At 41.5% G+C, this 23029-nt stretch overlaps 1 protein-coding gene and 1 long non-coding RNA gene across 2 annotated transcripts; one reads left to right on the top strand and one right to left on the bottom strand.

Moving 5' to 3' along the window:
* The first annotated feature begins 1549 nt into the window (after positions 1-1549).
* Positions 1550-17281, top strand: LOC116652472. The gene is made up of 2 exons (XR_004305507.1): positions 1550-1739; positions 16498-17281. It is a non-coding gene; the product is annotated as an uncharacterized LOC116652472 (long non-coding RNA).
* Positions 10126-22808, bottom strand: ASB9 (ankyrin repeat and SOCS box containing 9). Its single transcript, XM_015886661.2, has 7 exons — positions 22426-22808; positions 18444-18523; positions 17250-17357; positions 16828-16978; positions 16130-16264; positions 14492-14683; positions 10126-11822 (listed from the first exon to the last, which is right to left on the bottom strand). The coding sequence occupies exons 1-7, from the start codon at positions 22517-22519 to the stop codon at positions 11698-11700; spliced, it is 885 nt and encodes a 294-aa protein (XP_015742147.1). The 5' UTR covers positions 22520-22808; the 3' UTR covers positions 10126-11697.
* Positions 22809-23029: the final 221 nt, after the last annotated feature.

Below are 23029 nucleotides of genomic sequence, written 5' to 3'. Positions count from 1 at the left end.
CAATGCCTTTCTTGTAGTGAGGGAATCAAAACCAAACACTGTATTTGAGGTTCTGTCTCATTAGGGCTGAGTACGGAGGGATGATCACTTCCCTACTCCTGCTCATATTACTATTTCTATATATAAGCCAGGATGCCATTGGCTTTCTTGGAGGATACATAGAAGTGGAGGTGGGGAAGGATGAGAATGAGGAAGAGATACTGATGCCTACTTATTAAGACCCCAGTAGCCATGTAGGAGAACAACCCCACCAGGATGAGGAGCAGAGCTCAGCCTCATCCAGCATCAGAAGCAGCAGCACCATCTCCAGCATTCACTGCTTGTCCCTCTGGTTCTCTGAAGAGCATTGGAGCTGCTGGTCCTGTTAGACTTATTTCTCAGAGGAGATGGAGGGAAACATAAGGTTCTGGTGAAGAATGTGGTATTCTTTCATGGAGATGTGGCTTTTACTTTGCCTTTACAGACTGGTCCATATATAGAACCACACAGGATACATGAACATGGTATTTAAACAGAAGTAGCCAAGTTGCATACAGTTTCTCTGAATCTATCTTGATTACCAATAACTTCCTCACAGCTACAACTTAAATCAACAACAGCTGTGTGTTTAGTATTTACAGTGTTTAATACTAAACAGCTGGGGAAAGAGTAGTGCTAGAAATCTCAACAGGACGTCTAGAATTTTGGGGATTGTTTTAACAAGGATTCCACTGTGACTCCTTTCCTTGATCGCAGAACAGGGACACCTTTCTGGGGTGCTGCAAAAGTACATTAACAGGGTTATTGAGATTTATCTGCGTTCATGATGGGGACAGCAGACCCCCAGGACCACTGGACCAAAAAGGGAAGGGGTGGGGGAGGGTGTCGATGGTTTATGGGCCAGTTTGGCCTGCTTTTGTAACTAATAGGGCAGGGAACCCACACCTTGGGAAAGGGGGAAGGGTAGGGAGGTGGGAGCTGGACCTAAAAACAGAACAGCAGCAACAGTCTGAGGAAGGTTAATTTACTAAGTATGATATTGGAATGCAAGATAGATAGCACAATATAATACAATATATAATAAGTTCTACATACCTTCTGGGGTATGCAGTAGTTCTCTTCTGGGAGCCATGTATTCGGAAAAATCAGCAGTCCACACAAGTGGGGTATTAACTCTTTAACTCCCAATGCTTTTATGATGTTATGATGTGGAATACCAATAACAAAAATCATAAAACCATGACAGTTCTTGTCAGAAAGGAGGTTGCATCAGTGATCAGCCTCAGGGAAGAGAGCTGGAGGTAATTAACCTGCATCAAGACATGGCTGAAGTAGCCTACAGTGAATGAGGCTAGGAGCGAACACAATGAGAAAGAAACAAATTACAGCACCCATGTCTGCAGTGAGGACACAGTTTCTCGATGAAGAAGAGCTATAACATTCTTGAAGACTACAGCAGGATTCACCAGTCTATGGATCTGGGATCAGAGGAGCAACATTACTTCCAGCACTACTCAACTTGTCGGGGATTCATTCTGAAGCCTTAGTTCTATTGATTATGACTTCATATGGGTGAGTAAAGGTGCATTATGAGATGCTGGTGATTTTAGAGCCAGTCATGTAGAGGCCAGGAGATGCTCAGGATGTAGAAAAAACTTTTGTGCTGTTTTTTGTTGTTTGTTTGTTTCTAAAGCAGAGGCCTTACCATAGTTGTCTTCCAAGAGCTGCAGCTATTTTGTCAAGTGCGGAAAAGAAAAATGGTGAGTAAAGAATTTTGGAGGCTTTTTTGCTTTATAATTATTAATGCACAGAGAGGAAAAGGAAAGAAACTCTAAGGCTACTGTATAATACATGTGTATTATAGAGAGAACTTCCCAGAAATCCAGTCTCAAAATTTCCTCCTACATAGATAAGCTGTTAGAAAAGCAGCCTTCTCCAAAAGGGTAGGTTTGGGAGCTAGCATAGACCAGATAGACCAGGAGGGACCAGTTCAAATTGCTCAGAGAATCAAGCTGCTTCCTAGCCAATGTTAGACACCACAGAATCCACCTCAGAGGGGTCAGCATGTATTCTCTAGAAGGGTGAGTAGAAAATCCAGCTGGGGCTGCTGCATTGTTAGACCCTTGTGTTATGGACTGTTGTGCTTTAAAGCCTCAGGTGCCTAAAAAGGAGAGAGTTTATACTAAGGATTCATGTTATTCCCCATTAACAATGTGGTTCACCACATATAAAGAAGAGCAGCTTCAAATCAGTCTCCTTTTACTGAATTATTGTGGATTACTCCCAGCAACATGTCTGTGCCACAAAGCCATGTCGTATCAGCTCTGCAGGACTGTGTTTCACAGAGTTCTTAGTGACCCAGAACAACTAACGCTAGTGGGAACAGATACGCTTTGCAGCTGGGGCCTCAGCACCTAAGGACTGAAATATCAGTCAGTGTCCTGAACTGAAGATAGAGATGATATGAAGCCAAACCTGTCCCGAATGTAACACTGTTGTGTTCTACCAGTGTCTTATTTTATTCTAAAGACAGAACTGTATTTTGGGGCAGCTGTTGCCTGAGAACTCTTCAAACACAGCAGGCTGTGCTATGCAGTTCATTAATCCAATCACCTTGTAGTTAGTGATATGTTGGTTAAATACAAGCACTTTGAAGAAACAGCTGAAGCTTTTGTGCAGAGCACAGATAACCAGCCAAGCCACCAGTGCCTTCCTTTACAAACACAGACGATGGGTAGGAGGATGCATTGTGTGAAGATTATTGTCCTGTCAATTTTATTCCTTCTCAAAAAAAAGCTATAGAAAACGGTTTTAGTTTGTTTTGGTTTTATCTTCTTTTTCTTTTCTCCAGCAACTTTTTTTGTCAAGTTTTTCCTGTCTTTTCTCTGGGAAAAGCATAGCATCCAGTACTTCTATGCTGCAACCCTTGTTCATGAAACAAGCCAGCCAAATTTCTTGGATTCCTGTAGCAAGTTGACCCTTTTCCCTTGTCCACCTATAGGGTAAAAAAAGACTAAAAACTTTGGACTCTTTATGTACATAAGGACTCTTTACTGAAGTAAGGCCTTTTAGCAACAGCCTGAGATTCTCAGCTGTGCTGAGAAAAACCAGTATCTGTCATCCAAATGAACTGGTACTTCTTAGGTCTGGATACACATGAAACATGACTTTGCTCTGTGGTGGGTGAAATTCAAATAAACCCTGCTTCTGCTTTGCTCTCTCCTTCCTCTTCATGAGAGGGGCATCCAGTCACAGTGCTCTGAGTAAAGCAAAAGGACTCCAGTCTGTTGGTAATAGGTAGAGGAGAAATCAGAACGGTTTGAGTAAAATTTGCTTACCATGGCATCTAAATAGCTTTGAGGATCTGAATGTCAAGGGAAGTTGTGTGACTGTTGTTTGGAGTATAAAAATTACTGAAACCACACAAGTCTATTTTCTATTTTTAACCTTGATTGGATTTGGATGCAAATATGGCTTTGGGCCAATGTAATATTCTAAATGTTTTTCTTTTAATCTGCCTTTTGGACTCTCAGAAATACTTTCCAAATCCTCAGAAGTCTTCACATTCATGGTTCATACTTGTAGCATGTCAAAAATACTAATGTTAATGGTCACCTTTCATGAGTCTAAGGGAAAAGAATTGTCTCTTAAGTAACTACAAAATGATGCAAACAAAGTTCTCCCTCAAATGAATATTTCTTCAGAGATTCAACAGCTGATATTCTACTGAACTTGTTTTGCCTGTGGGCAATCATAATAGCTCTCAAAAAAGGTTTGAGCTATAAAGCAGAAAGCTGGAGGAAATTAGTTTTATTTTGCTGTTAATGGAAAGAGGTAAAATCCTGCAGTAACTTCACTGGTTTTCATTTTTAAATGATAAAAAGAGATTAATAAAACTTAAGAGACTGAATGATCTTGCTTCTGCTATAGTGTGAAAGGGCACTGCATACTAACAGTACATTTCTGGGATAATCATAAGACAGAAGTTAATGAAATCGCTACAGAGAAATGCAGCAATAAATACATGTAATGTGCGAGCAAAAGGAGCCAGGAGGCAAGGTGCTCCCATAGATATGAGTCAATAAGTGCATTAGTGAAAGGAAAAATGGGATCATAGAGAGAAAATTGTTTACAGTGATGAATCAGAAAAGAGAACAGAAATAATTTTCAAAAAATTAGACCGAGGCATCTTTTTCTCCCTGTCTATATTGGAATATCTGCACTTCTGTAGGGGCCAAAAATGGTAGTTGAAATGCTATGCTCTTACTGTCAGATAGAGGAGCTGCAAAGGCTGATGTCTCCTATGAAATGAGATTGTTCACCTGCATATACTGCATTATCAACCAGCATGTAAAGATCAGTGCTGCTGAGGGAACAGCAGCCCCAGGATGTCCATAGCTGGAGCTTAGTGTTAAAATATGCATCACTTCAGATGAAGCCTGTACTAAAAGAACCAAAAACACGACTCCGCTTGCACCTGTGCCATGCACAGTTTCCGCCCAGCTGGTTACAACTCTCCACCTCTCCTGGGCTCAGGCTGCAAGGGTGACATCTAATAAAGCAAACTCAGAGGAATGCAGGTGAGAGAGAGCAGAACAGAGCTCCTGCCTCTTTTCCTTTTTGGCTCTTGTGGAGACAAAATAAGCTGCTGGCAGAGCTGTACTTCTTATATACTCCAGCCAGCTGCAGTCCACACAAACACACATTGGTGACGCCCCTTCTGCCTCCTATATCTTTTTTCACCAATATTTAAAATATTCTAGGGAGTTCCTGTATGTGCTTCAAGGAAATGTGTGCACTATTTAATTGTCTCAGTTTGCACAAGGTAAATTAATACTTTAGGCAGTCACTTGTATTTCCTGCTAAATTGCTTTATCTGGAAGGATGAGTGAAGATCTGCCATGGTAACTTACAGCACATATTACATTTAAAAAGCCTTGCCTACATGTAGTCGTTATATGAAGGCATTTATTTTTAAGATGTAAATCTAAAGTAGATCCTCTGCAATGTACGCACCTCCTGGGCAGTAAACTGTGGAAAGCAGTGCAATTTAAGCACTGTAAAGAAAATGTGGGAAGAAGACATTCCCCTGAAATCAGCCACTGCATGGCATGGAGCGTGTATGCAATGAGTCCTGCTTGCGACAACAAATGGCCCTGGACTGTGTGTGTCTTAGGAGCAGACTGCAAGGAACACTCTTGCAGAAAATAAATGAGAAGGACTCTTGCCTAGAGCTTCTGCCTAGGAATCATTAACAGGCAGGCTATGAAATTAGGAAACTAACAACTGGAACTGTTTCCTTGGGCTCTGAAGGATGTTGTACTTCTATAGGTACTTATGTTGAATCTGAGACAGATTTGAGCTTCTAATTGGTTAGTTATATGTCATTTCAATAGGAAAGGATGTTCCATTTAAGACTTCTCTGGCTTTCACACTTTTTTTTGTCAGGTGTTAATAGATCTTGGTGGTAAAATATCTTTAGCAAAATGCTACATTAAAAATGAAATAATTGAGTGGACCTTTCAAGGATTGGGAATTCTGCAGTCTGCCTCAGATTGCCAGATACTTGACCACACCAGAGCATCGGCCTGCATTTTTACCAGAGCAGCCTGATTTTCCTCTCAGCATCTGTAAATAGTAGATGTCATCAGCATACAGTAAATATGAAGCAGCATTAATTTATCACATCAGGAGTTGTATGCATGATGCTGAATCACACTTCAATTGGTGTAGAAAAGCTAGGAAATTATAGAAAAGTAAAAGATAGGTAGGTAGATTGATAGACAGACAGACAGACAGACTGATAGATAGATAGATAAATAGATAGGTAGATAGATAGATAAATAGATAGGTAGATAGATAGATAGATAGATAGATAGATAGATAGATAGATAGATAGATAGATAGATAGATAGATACGTATAGATAGGTGAAAAAAAATGCCATGTGCCAGCATTGCCACCTACTGGCTCAAGCTGAACTTTTGGTAGCAGCAAGCAAAGGCCACTAGTCTGTCTCCACTGCAAAGAAATACTTAAAACACTGCATTAAAACATGCATCAGGGAACTCAAGCCAGTCTTGCTGGATACACTGGGCAAGAGAGAGAGGTTTGGAGTCATAAAAAATGAGAAAGATCTATTTCATCTGTGTGAGCAAATTGAATTTGTTATTTCCTATGAGGGAATTTGCATTTGTCTCTATCAACTCTAAAAAAATTCTAGTAACAATATCCAAGAATAGCTGCATCCTAATACTTTCCCCAGAATATGTCCCAAGAACAGTCCAATTGGAGTATACTATTTTGCGTGTTTTGCACTGTTTCTGCAAGAAAAAAAAGTTATTATCTTCACATGAATTGAACAGTTCGGGGTTGTTCTCATTTACTGTCTAGTTTCAGAATTAGTACAATTAATTGTAGCTTAGAATAGAGAAAATATGTTTTCTCATCTTTGCTTTTCCAGGAAGAGGTTTAAGGTAGAATGTCTGGCTGACTAAATAATGTCTGGGAGCTCAGAGCACTATCTCCTGCTCTCCCCCTCCAGTGGTCAGTGAGCAAAGAGCAGGATGCTCCCAGAAATGCTTTGCCTTCTCTATGGGATGAACTAATAGTCTTAAATCCAAGGAAGCTGGGATATGCTTGCACCTTGCACTCACTGCGACTGATCAGCTTAGGAGCAGCAGTGATTTGTTGCCCGTTCCAAAACCATGAAAGTGAAAGTAATAATTACTGAAGGGGAAACCTGTAGTTCTCATTGAAGAGACATAAGAAGCCAGATGTGCCACTCACTAGCTTATAGAAAAAGTATGTATTAGCAGCTGGGAGAAATAAAAGGTTTGTCAGCCTCAGTCCTGGCACTCACTGGAGCGGTACCTATAGGGTCACGCACAGGGTCGACTTATCACAGCAGCTTCAGGGGCAGCAAATGGGTACTGGAGAACTTAATACAAGCACAACCTCGCAGCACAGACAGTGTTTGTGTGGGGACAATCAGATCATCAGAGACAAAAAAACACAACTCCCATTCCCCAAAATAAGTTAATAAAATGTGCACTGCAATCTTATATTTATCATGTTTATAATATTTTATGGGATCTTTATGAACCCTCAGGATTCAGTCAACACGCTTTCATGAGACAAAGAGCTACTCTGTGACTGCTGCGTTTTTCAGGCCTTAGAAAGGAAAGCTCTAGGGATTTCAAAAACCCCAGAGCCAGCAGAGATTCCAGAGCTGAATTTGTGAAGTGAGACAGCTGACCGAACACAAACCCAGTTTTACTTCACAAATGAGAAAGCCACGAGTCTAAGCTTGTTTTTTTCATTGGTGATGATTAATGATTTTCAAGCACCTTAAAAATACGAACAGATCAGAAAGTAAAGGCTTCATCTGACCTAGAAGAGAAACAAAATCCTGCTGCTCGGTTACATAGCCCAGGCGTGGTCTGGCTGTGCTATACAAACACTCACTGAGAGTTATAATAAGGGTTACCCTGCCAAGTGAGGATACGTGGAACATTTGTCTTTGCAGCAATAGCTCACTGCTGTCATTTTAAAGAAAAGTGGACTCCCCAAAGCATCTTTTTGCATCAAATGTTGCCTGCGTGTGTAAAAGTGCTCCATTCCTCGGAGCAGTGAGATGAGCAATATATCAAAGAATGACAAATAATCACACAATATGCAGAGAAATAGCTCCCAGGAACATTTATTCAAAGCCAGCAGGGTATTGGCTGTGACCGCAGGGCAAGGCAGTCTCTGTTTTGACAGAGACATTGCATGAATTAATCAAGAAAAAATGGCTTCAGCAGCATCTAGTCCTGGATTTGGGGTGCTCAGGGACACGAGTGCTGAGGGGAATTCAGTACATCCCATGTTTAAGGATAAAAGCTTTTTCTGTTGTCTCTATTCTAGCACTGCTAATCTGCTGTTTTGCAGTGAGTCAGTCCTATTTTGCTGAACTAGTAAATTAAAATGTCATCTTGAAAAGACTTAATGTCAGTGGAGACTTGAAAGGACAGAATCACAGAACCACAGAATGGTTAAGTGACAGGACCAGGGGGAATGGTTTTAAACTAAAAATAAGTTCTTCCTACTGTCTGATCTAAATCTAACCTCTTTTAGTTTAAAGCCATTCCCCCTGGTCCTGTCTCTATCAGACTGTGTAAAAAGTTATGCTCATTCTTTTTTATAAGTCTTTAAATACATAAAAGCTGTAATGCGGCCTACACAGAATCACAGAATCATAGAGATTGGAAGGGAACTCTGGAGGTCATCTAATGCAATAGCCCTACTAAAGATGATAAATAGGAATAGACCCAATACCGGCCTCCAGCTAGACTTTGTATCACTGAACTCTGGGTCCAGCAATTCAGCCAGTTCTCAATCCACTTCACTGTCTGCTCACGTAGCACATACTTCAACAGATTTTCTAGGAGGATGTTTTAGGCAATAGTGTCAAAGGCCTTACTGCAGTCCAGGAAGACAATACCTACTGCTCTTCACCTACCCATCAGGCTGGTGATTTCATTACAGAAGCTTACCAAGGCAGTCAGACATGACCTCCCCTTGGTGAATGGATGCTGGCTAATCTGGATGATTTTCTTCTCTTCCATGTGCCTGGAAATGGTTTCCAGGATGAACTGTTCCATCACCTTCCCAGGGATCAAGACGAGGCTTTCTGACTTGTAGTTCCCCGGATCCTCCCTCTTGTCATTTTTCAAGATAGCAGTGATTTTGCTTTTCTCCTGTCTTCAGGTAAAAATTATAGAGAGACCTCACAGTCACATCTGCCTTCTTCCTCAGGACTCTCCTCAGGTTCATCCCATCACAGCCCATGGAATTGTGAATGTCCAGTTTGCTCATATATTCCCTGATCTTTTCTTCCAAAGGCATATCCTCCCTGCTCTAGCCATTCAGCCTGGGTTCTGGGATTCCCAAAGGCCAGTCTTACTGGTAAAGTCTGGGGCAAAGGAGGCATTCACTTTCTAGACCTTTGTACTTCCTTGGATAACTAAGTCTCTCTTCTCTTCAGGAGAGGGCCCATATTTTTTGTAGTCTTCATTCTGCAAATGAGGTGCTTGTAGAAGCCATTCTGATGCCCATTATATCCCTGAACATACTAAATTCTATTTGGGCTCTAGCTTGATAACTTGATCCCTGGCTACTTGGACAATATCTCTTTATTTTTCCTATGTTACTTGTCCCTGCTTCCACTTCTACTTCCTTCTTGTGTTCAGTCTCGTGCCTGAGTTTTGCCAGAAGTTCTTTATTATCTGTGTGGGCCTTCTGGCATTTATGCCTGACTTCTTTTTCTGTTGGGATGCATCATTTCTGAGCTAGAAGGAAGTAATCCTTGAATACTGACAACTTTCTTAGGCCCCTCATCCCTCTAGGTCTTTTCCCTATGACATTCTCTGCATACACTCCAAAGTTTTATATTACATTTACACGATTAAGATGTCTCTGGTTTCCAGTTAAGAATTAGTTGTCTCATTTTATGAAAGTGTTTATTTACTTCAACAGTTTTCATAACAAGCTGAAACAGCATCCTGTAAAGCAAATTGCTGGTATTGTCATCTCTCTTTAAGCTGGTCTCTGTGGGCATACCTGGAGACACACTGAAAGAGGGAATTGCTGCCCTCCCACCCCTCTCCAGACCCATAGTGTACACGCTCAGTTCTGGCAGACGTCTCTTGGATTTCACGTTGTAAATGGATTACCACATGCTAACTTACAGCAAATAATTCTTCAGTTGCATAGGCACACAAAAGGGCAACCTTATCATTACATGTGCCTCTTGCCTATGAGACATAAGAACCAATCTGATGTAAGTCACTAAGAAAATGTGAACTGAAGACAGTGACCACCTTAAGTTACATCTTTTCCTGCTCTATGAAATCTCATACTGCTGTTCATTAACCCTCAATTGAGTAGAAAAATAACTGCAAGTGTCAAATTCCACCTTCAAATGTCAGCAAAGGGCAAGATTTGAGAAGTGTCTGCATCTTAGTCTCAACTTCACTATGTCTATTTAGTAAAAACACTCTCTATGTTACTACCCTGTAGACAGCATCACAGAGTTTAGTCCAAAAATCCATAGCATCAGGCAGTATTCATTTTATCATATTTAAAAAATGAATGAAAATCAAAACAGAATATAAACCATTTATTTTTTAACTAATGTCCTGTACAACTGTGTGTTGATAGCCATTTAACTGTCAGCAAAATAATAGCAAAAAATCTGATAAAATATATTCACAACAGTCTTTCAAATCTTGCATTACATTTGATTCCAAATACAAAAAAACACAAACACCCAAACCTCACCTGTATTTAGCTTACTTGGTTTGCATCTTGTATAGCTTGTACAGTTCATAACTGGATAAGTGTTGATGCATAAGGATGTAATTCGCCAGTGTTGATCACAATTTATATTAAAATAAATAAGCAAATATACTGAGATGATACAAACTGAGCAAACAGAATTCATCCTAATTATGCATGATCTGAGGGATTCAAGGAAGCAAAGTTAAGGTATGAAATTTCCAGATGAAAAGCGATCTAGAAACAATGTTCTCACCACCTTCTCTTTATCCTGATACTAACATTACTCTGATAATGTAACAAAATAAGATGCTTAAAGGTAACTGATGAAACTAGTAGGTAAAAAATAAATAAATAGTTCTTGATCTAAAATGTAGTAAGATGGATTTCCAGCTTTCGGATGTGTCACCAAAGCAGGGATTCTTCACGCTTAACATTAATCTTCAAAAAGTTAAGCACTAGGTTAGCTGTCTGTTCCCTGCCTGTTCAATGGAGATTCAGCGTATGCAAGATACTGATTTTAGAAGGATCCATCCATAATAAACTCTTCTTTTTTTTTTTTCTTTTTTCATCTTTTTTCAGAATATAAAGACAAACGTCTATTTTCCTCTTTCATCAGGAGGGAGAGAGTAGAGATTGACATCTTAAAGCAGACGGTGAATGTTTATATAGCTCAGATAATGTGTGATGAAAAGTGAAGATTTCTAAGGGTCTGTATCCCATAACAAGGGAATTTAAGGACCTATTTGTGTTTATCATTTTGTCCCATTAGGGTACAATTTAGTGTCCCACAGACCAACAGAACTGCTTCCTGTGTCTGATCAGCACAAAAATTAACCTCTCATACCAGACACCTGTATCCATCACTTGTGTTGTCCAATTTTGCAAGTAGGTTCAGTTGAGTTCCTTATCCTTATTCTTATGGTGGTGTGGATACAGACCTCACAGATGTCGGCACTAAATCTGTTTGCTGAAAAAGCGCAGCTATCCTTAAACATACACAAAGTGCTGTTCATGCTGCGCTGGGATATGTGCTTTCTTTTAAACTTTTTGTCAGCCATGAGCTCTCTGAAACTGTGCCAGGACCCAGAGAACAAGAGGTCTGTCTCAAAAGGTGGTACTCATTTCCTGCCCTTTCTAGGAGGATCCTGAGACACATTTTTATGCTCTACAGTACATCCATGCAGAATAACTCCTTTTCAAGTCACTGTTTGGCTGGGGGTGATGCTGAGGACTCAGCAAGTTGGTTGTTCCCATGTTTCTCAAACCCAGGGCTTTACCAGGGACCAGTAGCTGTCACATATTATCACACTGCAGGTGTTGGCAACACTACTGTTGAGAAATTTTTCTTCAACAAGCCTTGCTGTGCTATTAAGGCACCATTTTGTACTTGAAGGGCTTAAACATGAAGAAGAAAATGTTTCAGCTCTTCAGGGAGAAGAAGGCCAGTTATTTTCTGATGCTGCTTGTGTCCAAAGCACCTCCTGATGCACAAGCGACAGAGCTGCATCAAGGACAACGGCCCTAGAGAGAGACAGGAGACATGTTATGCATATGGCTTTATCTCCCCAAGGCCCACCATACACATGCAGCCCCCAGCACACTTGGTAGTGGAAATCCAGGCCTACATCCACCAAAAGATGTCAACCCACCATTTGGCTCAAGCCTCATCACTCTCTGTCATTACACACCCATAATAACCATTAACAGAATCATTCCTTCCCTTTTAACTTGCATGAGTGTTAAAGCGCTTGTGTTGTTTGTGAAGAGATGATTGATGCTTCCTTCAAAGTATTCACCCCACAGACCTTCATTGAGATCCAGAATTGCAGTCCACTGCTTGAAACTTATTTCATAACAGTGACAAACACATAGAAAAAGAAATGCTACATAATCCTTTATTTAAGCCTTTCTGATTAACCGGTCCCATGCTGATAAATACAAGCCATGCTGAAGAAACTAGTGCTATTTTCAACTCCTTTATTTAAGTATAATGACATTAACGGCTTATTTGGGGGGCTTATCCTTTTCATGAAAGGGTAGATGCTGTGCAGTGCTTTTGATGGCAGAGCCTGCCACTGTTCAGACCCCAGCATACCACTTTCACAGCCTGGTGCTGCACATGCAATTGACCAGCACTGAGAGCAGTGATGGTCTTCCAGGGGAAAGGGAGATGAGAAGGGCAGATCACAGGATCATAGAATGGCTTTGGTTGGAAGGAAACTTAAAGAGCATTGAGCTTCAGTCTCCTTGCCATAGGCAGGCTTGTAAATGCAAGCAAGCAGTGAGCACAAATGAAAGTTTGGATGCCAGGGCTGTGGAGGAGATGATAAGAAGAAAGTGTAGAAGGTAAGAGGGAGATGGCCAGTGTCAGTACCAGCAACCATGAGTGAGTGGATAAGATAGTGGTAAGCAGAGATGCTGAGGAGGAGAAACGAAGTGTGGTGAGGAGAGAATGCAGACTGCAGCACAAAAAAAGCAGATACAAGTAAGCTCTTTAAAACCACTCAGAAACCATACTTGGGTTGTTAGATAGCCCTATGCTGCACATTTGACCCTGTTGCAATGCCAGCGTGGCATGTGATGGTGTACTCAGGGAGAGGGGAACAAGATTTGTGTGTTGGACCTATGAGACTCATAAGGAACTATGAGGCCTGTGAGGAGCTATGGGGCCCATTAGGAGATTCTGATCCCCATTTAAACAAGAGAATGCAATGTGCACACCCCTTTCCTAGGTAGCAACAATTCAACAGCCACAGGAGTCAGACATCAGCTGACCATTAGATATCACACTACTCAGGAAAAGACATGTTGGAGAACATCAGAAAAACACCAGTCAGCTGCAAAATACCCCTCAGGCATTCATCATTTCTAACTTCAATTGCTGAATTTTGCTTAGCAAAGATCCTTTTTGCCCAAACCCTTAGCTCAGCCACAGCAGTTTTCATGACAGCTCCACAGGGTGTGCCTGGGATGTTTTTTTATCTCAAATAAACAGGACAAATGTGGTGCCTCAGGAGTCACGAGGCTCATGCAGCAGCGATTTGAGACTGAAAAGATCACCACTCTGTGCACCATAGATTAGGCTGGAAACCAAATGTTCACTGCACATACATAATACGCACAGCACAGTTGTTTCCATGTTGTTATTTTCATGTTCCACAAAGGGCCTGATTCATCACTTTATTATTCCACCTTTACCTTGGTGTAAATCTGTTTATGACAATAACCATATCTACACTTAGTAGAATTGTGGGTCAGTAATTTGTTTAAAATAATGAAAACCCAGATTGTTTATTAGTTTGTGTAGTTTACTGACTAAATGAGAGCATCTAAAGAAGAACACAAGACTCTGACACTAAAGAATTTATTCTAATTTCCCTCAAGAACAGTAAGTGAAATGCATCTGCCTCATTCATCGAAGTGTTTGTAACCAATCAAACAACATAGACCGGCATGATTTCATTCACATGTTCTAAATAAGCACTTCCTAAGGGTTAGCCCTACAGCTTGATACTTTTGGATTATACAGTACATAATTGGCCTTCCAAGAAAATCTAGTGTATATATTCGTGTTCATTATATCATTTCTGTGTAGTTTTTCTTAATTCCCACAGAACAATGAATATAGTATCATTTTAAGGACACTTTTGCACCTATGCCAGGTTTTGTCCCCAGAATAAAAGTAAACAACAATCAACCAGGAGATCAGTGTTGTAATTTTTAACATATGGGGTGTTTTGCATGTGTCTAAAAGTTGGCATGCTATAAAAACTGAGGATCCTAGTCCCAGTATAGACCAGATAAACACAGCTCTCATCAGAGATGATTTTCTGTTCATATTTGTTGGCATGTTCCATACAATATTTCTGGCTTTATTCCCATCCCAGACTCAAGGGACTTTTTTTTACCCTAAGCTCTCTGTTGCATCACACTGAAAGCTCAATATGGATTCTCCCTAATGCAATATTCACAGACCTGTAGGTCAAAAGATAGGTAGTCATCACTGTTAGCACCACTATACTCTGACACAGAAGGAGACAGTGTCCAAATATCAGCAGATTGAGGTAGCCTTAGTTATTCTCTGTATTGTAGAACTAAGAGTACAAAATACTACAGGCTTGTGAGGTGCTTTGTATGATTTTTCCCGGTAGCATCCCAAGTGAAGAAAAAAAACAAGTGCTAAGAGACACCTTCTTTCTGCAGGAAGAGTTGACCCAAAGGGCTGCCAGGTGGAACCAGCTCCATTGGCCTTTTGCCTTCAGCATTCTTTGCCCAAATGTCTGCTCCAAAATCAATCAGGAGCATCACCAGCTCTACACTGCAACTCCTGGTGGCCACATGCAGTGGGGACTCCAGGCCCTTGCCGCTGTTCACGTTTGCACCTGAATACAAAGAGATGACAAGGAGAAATGACTACACTAGGGTTTATTTCCATTTCCTGCACTAGCTGCAATTTCTCTGAGCAATCCTTAAACACTGTAGCATTCACCTAGAGGTGAATTCCTGTCGTTTAGGTCTTGGTCCCATAATTTGTACTTGCTGTGAAGCAGTGAAGTTGTGAAAATGATCCCAAAGGAACAGTGCACAAGGAAGTCTTTTACCCACAGTCCAGCCCACAGACTTCTTTAAGTCTGACAAAAGAGTAGTTCCCTCTATGGATCTCATTTGCTCCCTATCCTGACTCACCATTCCTTTAAAATGCATGCAAGATTTCAACCTGCTCCATACCGAAGGCTTAAGCTGATTTCCAGGTGCTTAGTTACCAAGTCTGCTCAGGAAAAAACATGAGGATGGAAAAGTTTTGAGGCCCTTAATTGTGGAGGATGTAAGCACTCTCTAATCCCCAAGTGCTCCTCAGCCTGTTATCGTGAGCTAACATCTCACAAAACATGTGAACTGCAGAACCAATCTGAGACCATTTATGACATTTTTAAAGCACATATTCCTATACATAGAAGTCAGAAAAGACAAAAGGCAAAAAACCAGAAAATAATAGGCAAAAGTGAATTCTTAATCTGTATTTGATTTACTTAGAAAAGATTAAATCATGAATAATGCCATCTATATGTGTCTTTTTTTCAAGGGAGTTTGGCTGGTCCATCATTTTTCTATGAGCTATGTGGCTACATTTTGCTATGCAGCCCCTTTTGTTAGAAGGGATGAACTGCCATAGGTAAGAAATGGCCTTGTGTAATTATCCAAGTGGTTAGATTTGTAGCTGGGTTTATCTGAGAAAAAGCATACAGTGCTGAATGTTTTTCCTTCATGTTGGAAATGTTTCAGACATTTCATAGTTTCATAGTTTCATAGTTTTGTGCGGGTTGGAAGGGACCTTAGAGATCATCGAGTCCAACCCCCGGGATTCGAGCCTCTGTGTAGCAGAGCGGCACTTCTACCACTTGCGCCACAGGGGGGATTTGATGAACTTTACAAGAATTAAAACATTTGCAAAAGAAGTATGCAAAAATTGTTCAGTCATTTCTATTGAGTAAAGAGGGTTAAAGAAAAAAGGAAGCTTCTTGCTACTATCTTCATATAGCTACAGCAGCACAAATACATGGACATTGGAGAAGATGGCATTGTTGTAGGCATCACTGGCAGCATGAAATCCAGGATGATCCACCACTTTGCTGGGAGCTGTAAAGCTCATTTCTTGGTCAAGAAGGCCCTGTTTACCCTGCTCCCCTCACTAACACAGGACTGACATTGAAAAAGGAAACTTATCCAGGTTTCAGAGTAGGAATTCCTCTAAATCATTGCTGCAAAGAGAATCCAAAGACAGACATTAAAGGGAATGAAAATACATTATTCTTTATTTTTCCTTTTACCTGACTCAAGTAGCTTCCTGGAACAGTCCACTTGCTGGTTCTCACAAGCTACATAAAGCGGAGTACCCAGATGTTTGACGTTGTGATCTATATTCACCCCATGGGATATAAGGAGCTCAACACATTGCGCATGACCTTAAAAGGGATAAAGGCAGAGTCAACGTGCAGAGATAAGGCATTTTGCAACAGTCCAAATTCTCTGATGCAAAAGTGTAATTTGGCAAAGATTCACTGTTTTGCCAAGAGGTGATAGTGTAATACTTTGATCCATTCTCCTTACTCCAGTGTTTTCAATCAGAAAAACAAGAAACTGCAAATCCAATCTGAAAATACGCTAAAGCCCCTGCATTATATCTGACTTGTTACAGATCTCTATTGGAGATGAGATGAAACATGCTGAATTTCTCTTCTGCTTTTGAAGATGGCAAGACAACTCTCTTGGATCTCTGTGTAAAAGGCAGCTGATTTGGACAATGTATCCCTTTCCAAGTGTCACCACATGAACCCAGAGGCCCCGAGAGCAGCAATAAGTGGCCCTTGGTGAGCATCAGTGTTGGGAGCAACTGCAACAGTTGTAATGAGGGTTAGTAGGAAGGAACAATTCCTGGCCTACATCATGAAGATCTCCTTTACCTCTTTTCTCCACTTCCCCAGACTTCTAGCAAGATAAAAAACAACGCTGACACCCATGAGGTTACCTCTCTTAGCAGCTTCATGGATGGGAGATGCCAAGTCACAGGGCGGGTGCAGGTTGGCCCCATGTTGCAGCAGTAAATTCAAACAGGCCACACTGCCACTGACACAAGCACTGAACAAAGGAGTGTGCCAGTCAACAGTAACCCCATTCACCTGGGGGAAGAATAAAAACAACACTGGAACAGGTTGCCCAGAGAAGTTGTGGATGTCCCATCACTGGAGGTGTTCAAGGCCAGGTTGGATGAGACTTTTGGCAACTTGGTCTGATAGGAAGTGTCCCAGCCCACAGCAGGGGGGTTGGAACTAAATGATCTTTAAGGTGTCTTCCAACCCAAACCATTCTGTGATTCTATGATGTAGCATTAAATTGTCATAATAAAACCTATTAACACTGGAGACAATATCTTGTCCATGATGCACTTACCTTAGCACCGTGCTTTAATAGGAAACTGGCACAAGCAGCATGACCGCCTAAGCAGGCCTCATGGAGAGGAGACACATGGTCTGCAGTAACAAGATTAACGTCACTCCCCTGATGAAAGAAAATATCATTATAGCCAACTACAAAACAAACAACAGTAGCAACAACCCACCACTCATCTATAATGATTCTTACAGTTTTATTTAATCAGTTTTCTCAACTGCTAGGTAAGCAATGAAAGAGTCTGTGGTGCTTCAGCTGGAACAGATACTGGCACATCGTGCCAGAGGTCATGCCTTTTCCACATCACTAATCTATACAGAAAGCTGTGGTCAGCAATGTGTCCAACAGAACAATGCAGTCATCCTTCTAAGCATTTTGCTTTATTTTACCTCTACTACACCACAGCTAACAAACTCTGAAATAAAAACGATTTAAAAGTATTTTAATAGTTCTCGACAGGGTCGTGATTTCTCTCTTGTTTATGTGTCTGCTCGTGTCTTCTGACCTCCAGTCTGTGACTGTTTGAATGGAACAAACTTAGAAGTACTCTTGATATATACATTTGATATACTTTCTTTAGATTATGGCACTTTTTGAACAAAAACTGGCCCCCTCATTAGAAACCACTGAATTGACTCTACCACAGGATATCTTGTATCAGTCTTCATGATCTAGAAGCTTAAGATGGAAGAGTTTCCAATAACACTTCTCTATCCTCCACTGGCTAAATCTAATAATTTTGAGGGAATGATTCAGTGAAGTTCAAAAATTTCTTCTCCACAGCTGTGACCTTCTTTGGGAGGAGCAGGGCCTTCAAGCACTTCAAAGAGCACAAGAAACAGATGTCTGGGTGCCTGAACTGGAGCTTCAACTGGAGTCTTGTCTGCATCTGGAGCTGCCCCCACCAAAGGCACCAAGTGCTGGTCATGGGCACAGGAGCTGCAGAAAGAGCCCTGCAGCTGACCACAGGGGTAACAGTTAAAGTCTTGTTACCTGCAACCCAAGATGAAGGTCTTCAGCTTAACATGCAGAGTTTGTGAGGAAAGAAGTGTAGAAAAAAATACGTTACACAAAGACTTCACTGCATTTTGGTCTACATGATCTCCTACCCTGGATATTTCAGAGTAAGACACAGACTGCATTCAGCAACCGAATTAACCCAGTAGAGATCATTCTGACTTGGTAGAGGGATACCTGGTTGATGAGCTTCTTCAGAGCAAGCAGACGCCCGTGGATAGATGCATCATGTAAAGGAGACCAGTCTGAAACGAAGTCTGCATAAAGAGAAAGACAGGAGAATGTCTAACAGTTCCATGGACTGTTTCATCAGTGTACTTTACTTCAACTGTGTAACCCAGTAATCCTCTCCTCTAATTTATTACTTGAACCACCAAGCTTTTCTTGGAGAGGCTGCAGGGTGGAGAGAAAAAAACAGGATGGGTTCACTCTGGGTGTGTTTTGAATTCATCCCCTGTTAGTGCTGAGCAGCTGTGTTCCCATTCAGAGGACAAGAGAATGATTTACAGAACACCACCTTGTTCTGACTGAGCTTGTCTCTCAGTTTGAATTATTTCCAGTGCCTTTGTTTTCACAAGCTCATTAGGCTTGAACAATTAGCTCAAAAGGAGCATGTTTTGGAAAGGGTACAGCTGCTCAATCATTCACCCCTGCTCAGAGGTGGGCTCAGTTCAACAATGTGTAACTAGAGACAGTACCAAAGTACAAGGAGACAAATTGTACTACCTGTTGATTTTGTGTCTCAGTTTTCAGTCTAGTGTCAGCCTCTGCAGTGGTGCATTTTAAATAATAGCTTATTCTCAGTGCTGTGGAAGCCATAAAAAGCAAATACAGATGGAAGCTCAAGGGAAGGGCCTGCATTAGAATTTAGTTTTCATGCTTGAACATTTAGTGAAGAAAAGAAGGCACACAGTTTTAGGTGAAGTAGATTTGGTGAAAAAACACTGTATTTATAGTAAGGTGGTTTGTTTGTTTTTTAAGAAAGAGATGTGATTTCACCCTAAGGACTTATGGACTGCATGATCTCCTGCTGCTCTGCCTCTCTGGGCCACGGCAAAAGAGTAAGAGCAAGAGGACTTGCAAATGATCTTCTCTCTGATGCTGAAGAAAATGAGACTCCTCAGCAGTATGGGAACACCTACCACAACCCCGAGACCTACTTGTGTTTCAGCACATGATCCCTCCATTTCTCCAAGGGACAGTGCAGGAGGTGGGATACCCAGTGAATGGTAGTAAGAACACAGGCCCAGGTCATGAAGGAAGTAATTTTACTTAGGTATGTCATAAAGAAAGTATTCCTATAACTGTGTTAAAAACACTAATATCCTAAGTGCCTGTATAAAACAAACATACACAAAAAAGAATCACATTTTCTCTCATTGGGACTTATGCAAAAGATGACATAAGGGCACTTTGGCAGATGGTTCAGGAAGCAAAAAGAAAAAGGTTTGCATCAGAACCAGAATTCTAACTCCTACTTTGAAGTAAACTTGATATTTCAGAACCAATGTTCATAAAAATACCACATGCCAAAAATAATTTCTGGAAATGAGTCAGCGTAGTTCTGGTTGAATGAAGGAGGTATGGGAGGGAGCCTTTATGATTAAATTTGGTAACAAACCTGTTAAGTCATGTCAAGAGCTTTTATGAAAGATTTATTTGACAGGCAAAAACATTATGTGATGCATTTAACAGGACATACCTTTCCTCAATTTGCAGCTTAATATAAAGGTCTGAGGAAATACTTTACACATGCAGCCCTTATCCATCCAACTCAGTGTTTTCTTCAGGAAAAAACAAGTTTCCATTAAGACTCCAAACCAGATCATAGAGATCTGTGGAATGACCACTAACTTCTAATTTCATAAATTCTTAACAGTGAATTAGAAGAGTGATCAGTGTCAGTGGAAAATAAAAGGGGTATATGCAAGGATGTCCTAACCTGGTTGGGCATCCTGTACTAGGCAGGACTGGGTCCTTTATCTTAAATAGAAGTGGAGGCCTAAGACAGATTTAAGATCATCTTAGGTAAATTGTGAATAAAGGGTGAAAGGTCCTGTTGACTGCATGGCACAGTAGATACAGTATCAGTAATATAAATTATCCCTATTATTACCATATACAGGCACCTGATTAAAGCCTAAATAACTGCCATTGCTAACTAGCCCTAGACTTCTTAAATTCTCTAACAGTGACATTTGAGAAAGCTCTTCAAATACTTTGCTGTCAGAGCAGTCCATGGAGAAGAAAGGCCAGTGTACACAGTTGGCACAGTTGCATTCACTGCACATATGGCCACAGCAGAGCAGATTTCTGTCTCCCAGAATATGTACAATTGCTCTCTCATGGAAAAATGAGACTGTTAATCCATATTTGAAATTTGCCTGCACCTTGATCCACAATTATGCTCTGTCAGGCCTCATGGCTTTCAGCATCCAAAACCCACTGACTTTTTGTGGCTTGGGGCCATCCAGCTCCCCTTTCACTGCTGAAAACTGCAGCCAGCCCAGAGGTTACATGAAACCTCTGGTCCTACTTGACACTGCATCCACCTGGCAGGGCAGGTATAGAGGGAGCCTTATACCAGTAACTGCATGAACAACCAAGCTTTGACTGCTGCCTGTGGATATCCTTACAGCACATTTCTAGAGGAGCATTCATTCTGTGGTAGAGGCTGAAAACATTTTTCCAGTCTCTGATCATGGAGAGGGTGCCACACGCTCAGTGACTCCCTAGGCTGCTTTCCTTTCATGGTAGCCTTACACAGTGTAGCTCACAAGGGGCTCTGAAATCCTTTCAGCTGAAGCATGCTCTTGCATACACATTTACATTTACATAAGCCTATGGCATTATGTATAACAATACTATGAGTGGTATTTTTCATATTTAAAGGATTTCACCTAACACCCGTGATATATGTAGCCAAATACATTCCCACTGCAAGCCACCAGCAGAGCTTATTGGCTCTGCTAAGAGCCAGGCAGGAGCAAGAGGAACATACTGAGCTCCAGCGCCCAACAGACCAAGCCACCCATGTTGCCTGTAGGCTTTCTCCCTCCCAGGCTCCATTTTGGCAGAGCTCATGGCCCATGTGAATTGGGTTTGGTTCACACTGTTGTAATGACGTCGCTTTCCCTTCACTCCCACCCTAGCCTCAGTGCATGCATACACATGCACACACACGAGGAGCAGCAGGCAACACAGCCAACACACTGCTCATATTTAAACTGTAGTTTGCCTCTGTTTAGTTTTCAGTGTCTCTTTGTTCTATGTGTTAAGGATAGAAGTGTTCTCAATAGCCCTGGAAAGAAGGACACTATGAAGTCATATTATCTTAATTTCCCTCCATAATCCCACTTCACTGACCATGAACTGAAGGAATGGTGTCTCAGAAAATGGGGGTGCAGGGAACATCATTAGCTAAGCTGCTGTGTAGAGATAAATTCTTTCTCCTTGGTTGGTCACTGTGTTGTATTTTCAATGGCTCTGGGCCAGCCAACAGAGCAACAGTCAGAGTGAGGGCATTTATTTGAATAACTTCACCACTGACTACAACAGTGTTGGTCACAGCTGATCACCAGGTCATAGATATTGTGGAAGAACCTGTATGGGCAAGTGGCTGTGTCTGGGCAAGGGCAGTTGGTCCTGCTGACCAGAAAGAATAAGAAAGTTAAAAAGAAAAAAAGAAGAAAAAAAAACAACAAAGTAGAAGCGGGTACAAGGAATAAAAAAGAGAAAGAAATAAAAAGCAGATAAAAATACAGAGGAAGTAAAGAAAAAGAAAAGAGGAACTGAGCCAGCGCTGAGCTGGCACCAATTGAAGTTCAACACACTGTCACACTGCAATCTCTTTTCCAGTTTGCTGTAGTTCAGTTACTGCATTTGTTTCTGCTTGCATGAACTGCACTACAGAATGTGACAGCTTTTCTGTGATGCACCAGGAAAAAAATAAAAGATAAAGAAGAAAGAAAGAAAAAAAAAACACCACAAGAGAAATCAGTATCGAGCTTAATACATCCCTCTGGGAGTGCAAGAGCAAGGGGATGTGGCTGCGGATCTGCACTGAAGTGTAACTTCGATAGAAGCTCGCCTTTGCAGCCTGACTCTGCCCGCTCCTGTTGCCAGCAGACGTGAGGACAGAGGCAGGAGCCTTACTCACCCCTCATCAGCACCTCTGATGGAGTCGTTGCAGGCACCTGGCCTCCTGCTCCTTGCGACTTGCTGCCGTTTTGATTCATTCCCTCCTCATCCATCTCAGCCCCGTCTGTCCAGTGTCTGTTTTCTCACTTCACGGTAACTCTAAGGAGTTTATATTCCATCGTTCACGGCGAGCCCCCTCGTGCAGGAGCGATCTGCCCAGCAGATGAGCGCAAAGGAGCCGGCCGCAGGCTGAGACTCGGTACTACACCGCTTTGTGCAGAAACTTAAGTACCTGGGCTGGGAGTTAGGGAAACACCTCCCTGGCCGTGCTGGTAAGCAGCCAGCGATCAGGCAGACCACACCGCACGAAGAGAGAGATGTGCCTGATGTCATATCCTCCCCAACCCCTCACCCAATCGGGGAGCCGGCCCCGGCTGTTTTTATCAGGAAGGAAATTCTTGGTTTGCCAAAAAAAGAAAAAGAAAAAGAAAAAGAAAAAGAAAAAGAAAAAGAAAAAGAAAAGAAAAACAAAAAACAAAAAACAAAAAACAACAAGGGAGAAAGAGCCAGTTCAACTAGTTGAGCAAACTCTGCCTGCGGGGGATTTGCAAAGAAAACCCAGA

This window comes from Coturnix japonica, chromosome 1, assembly GCF_001577835.2.
Source record: "Coturnix japonica isolate 7356 chromosome 1, Coturnix japonica 2.1, whole genome shotgun sequence".
Classification (NCBI taxonomy): domain Eukaryota; kingdom Metazoa; phylum Chordata; class Aves; order Galliformes; family Phasianidae; genus Coturnix; species Coturnix japonica.
Note: the sequence above shows the minus strand (reverse complement) of the source record. Positions and strands in the feature narration are given on the sequence as shown.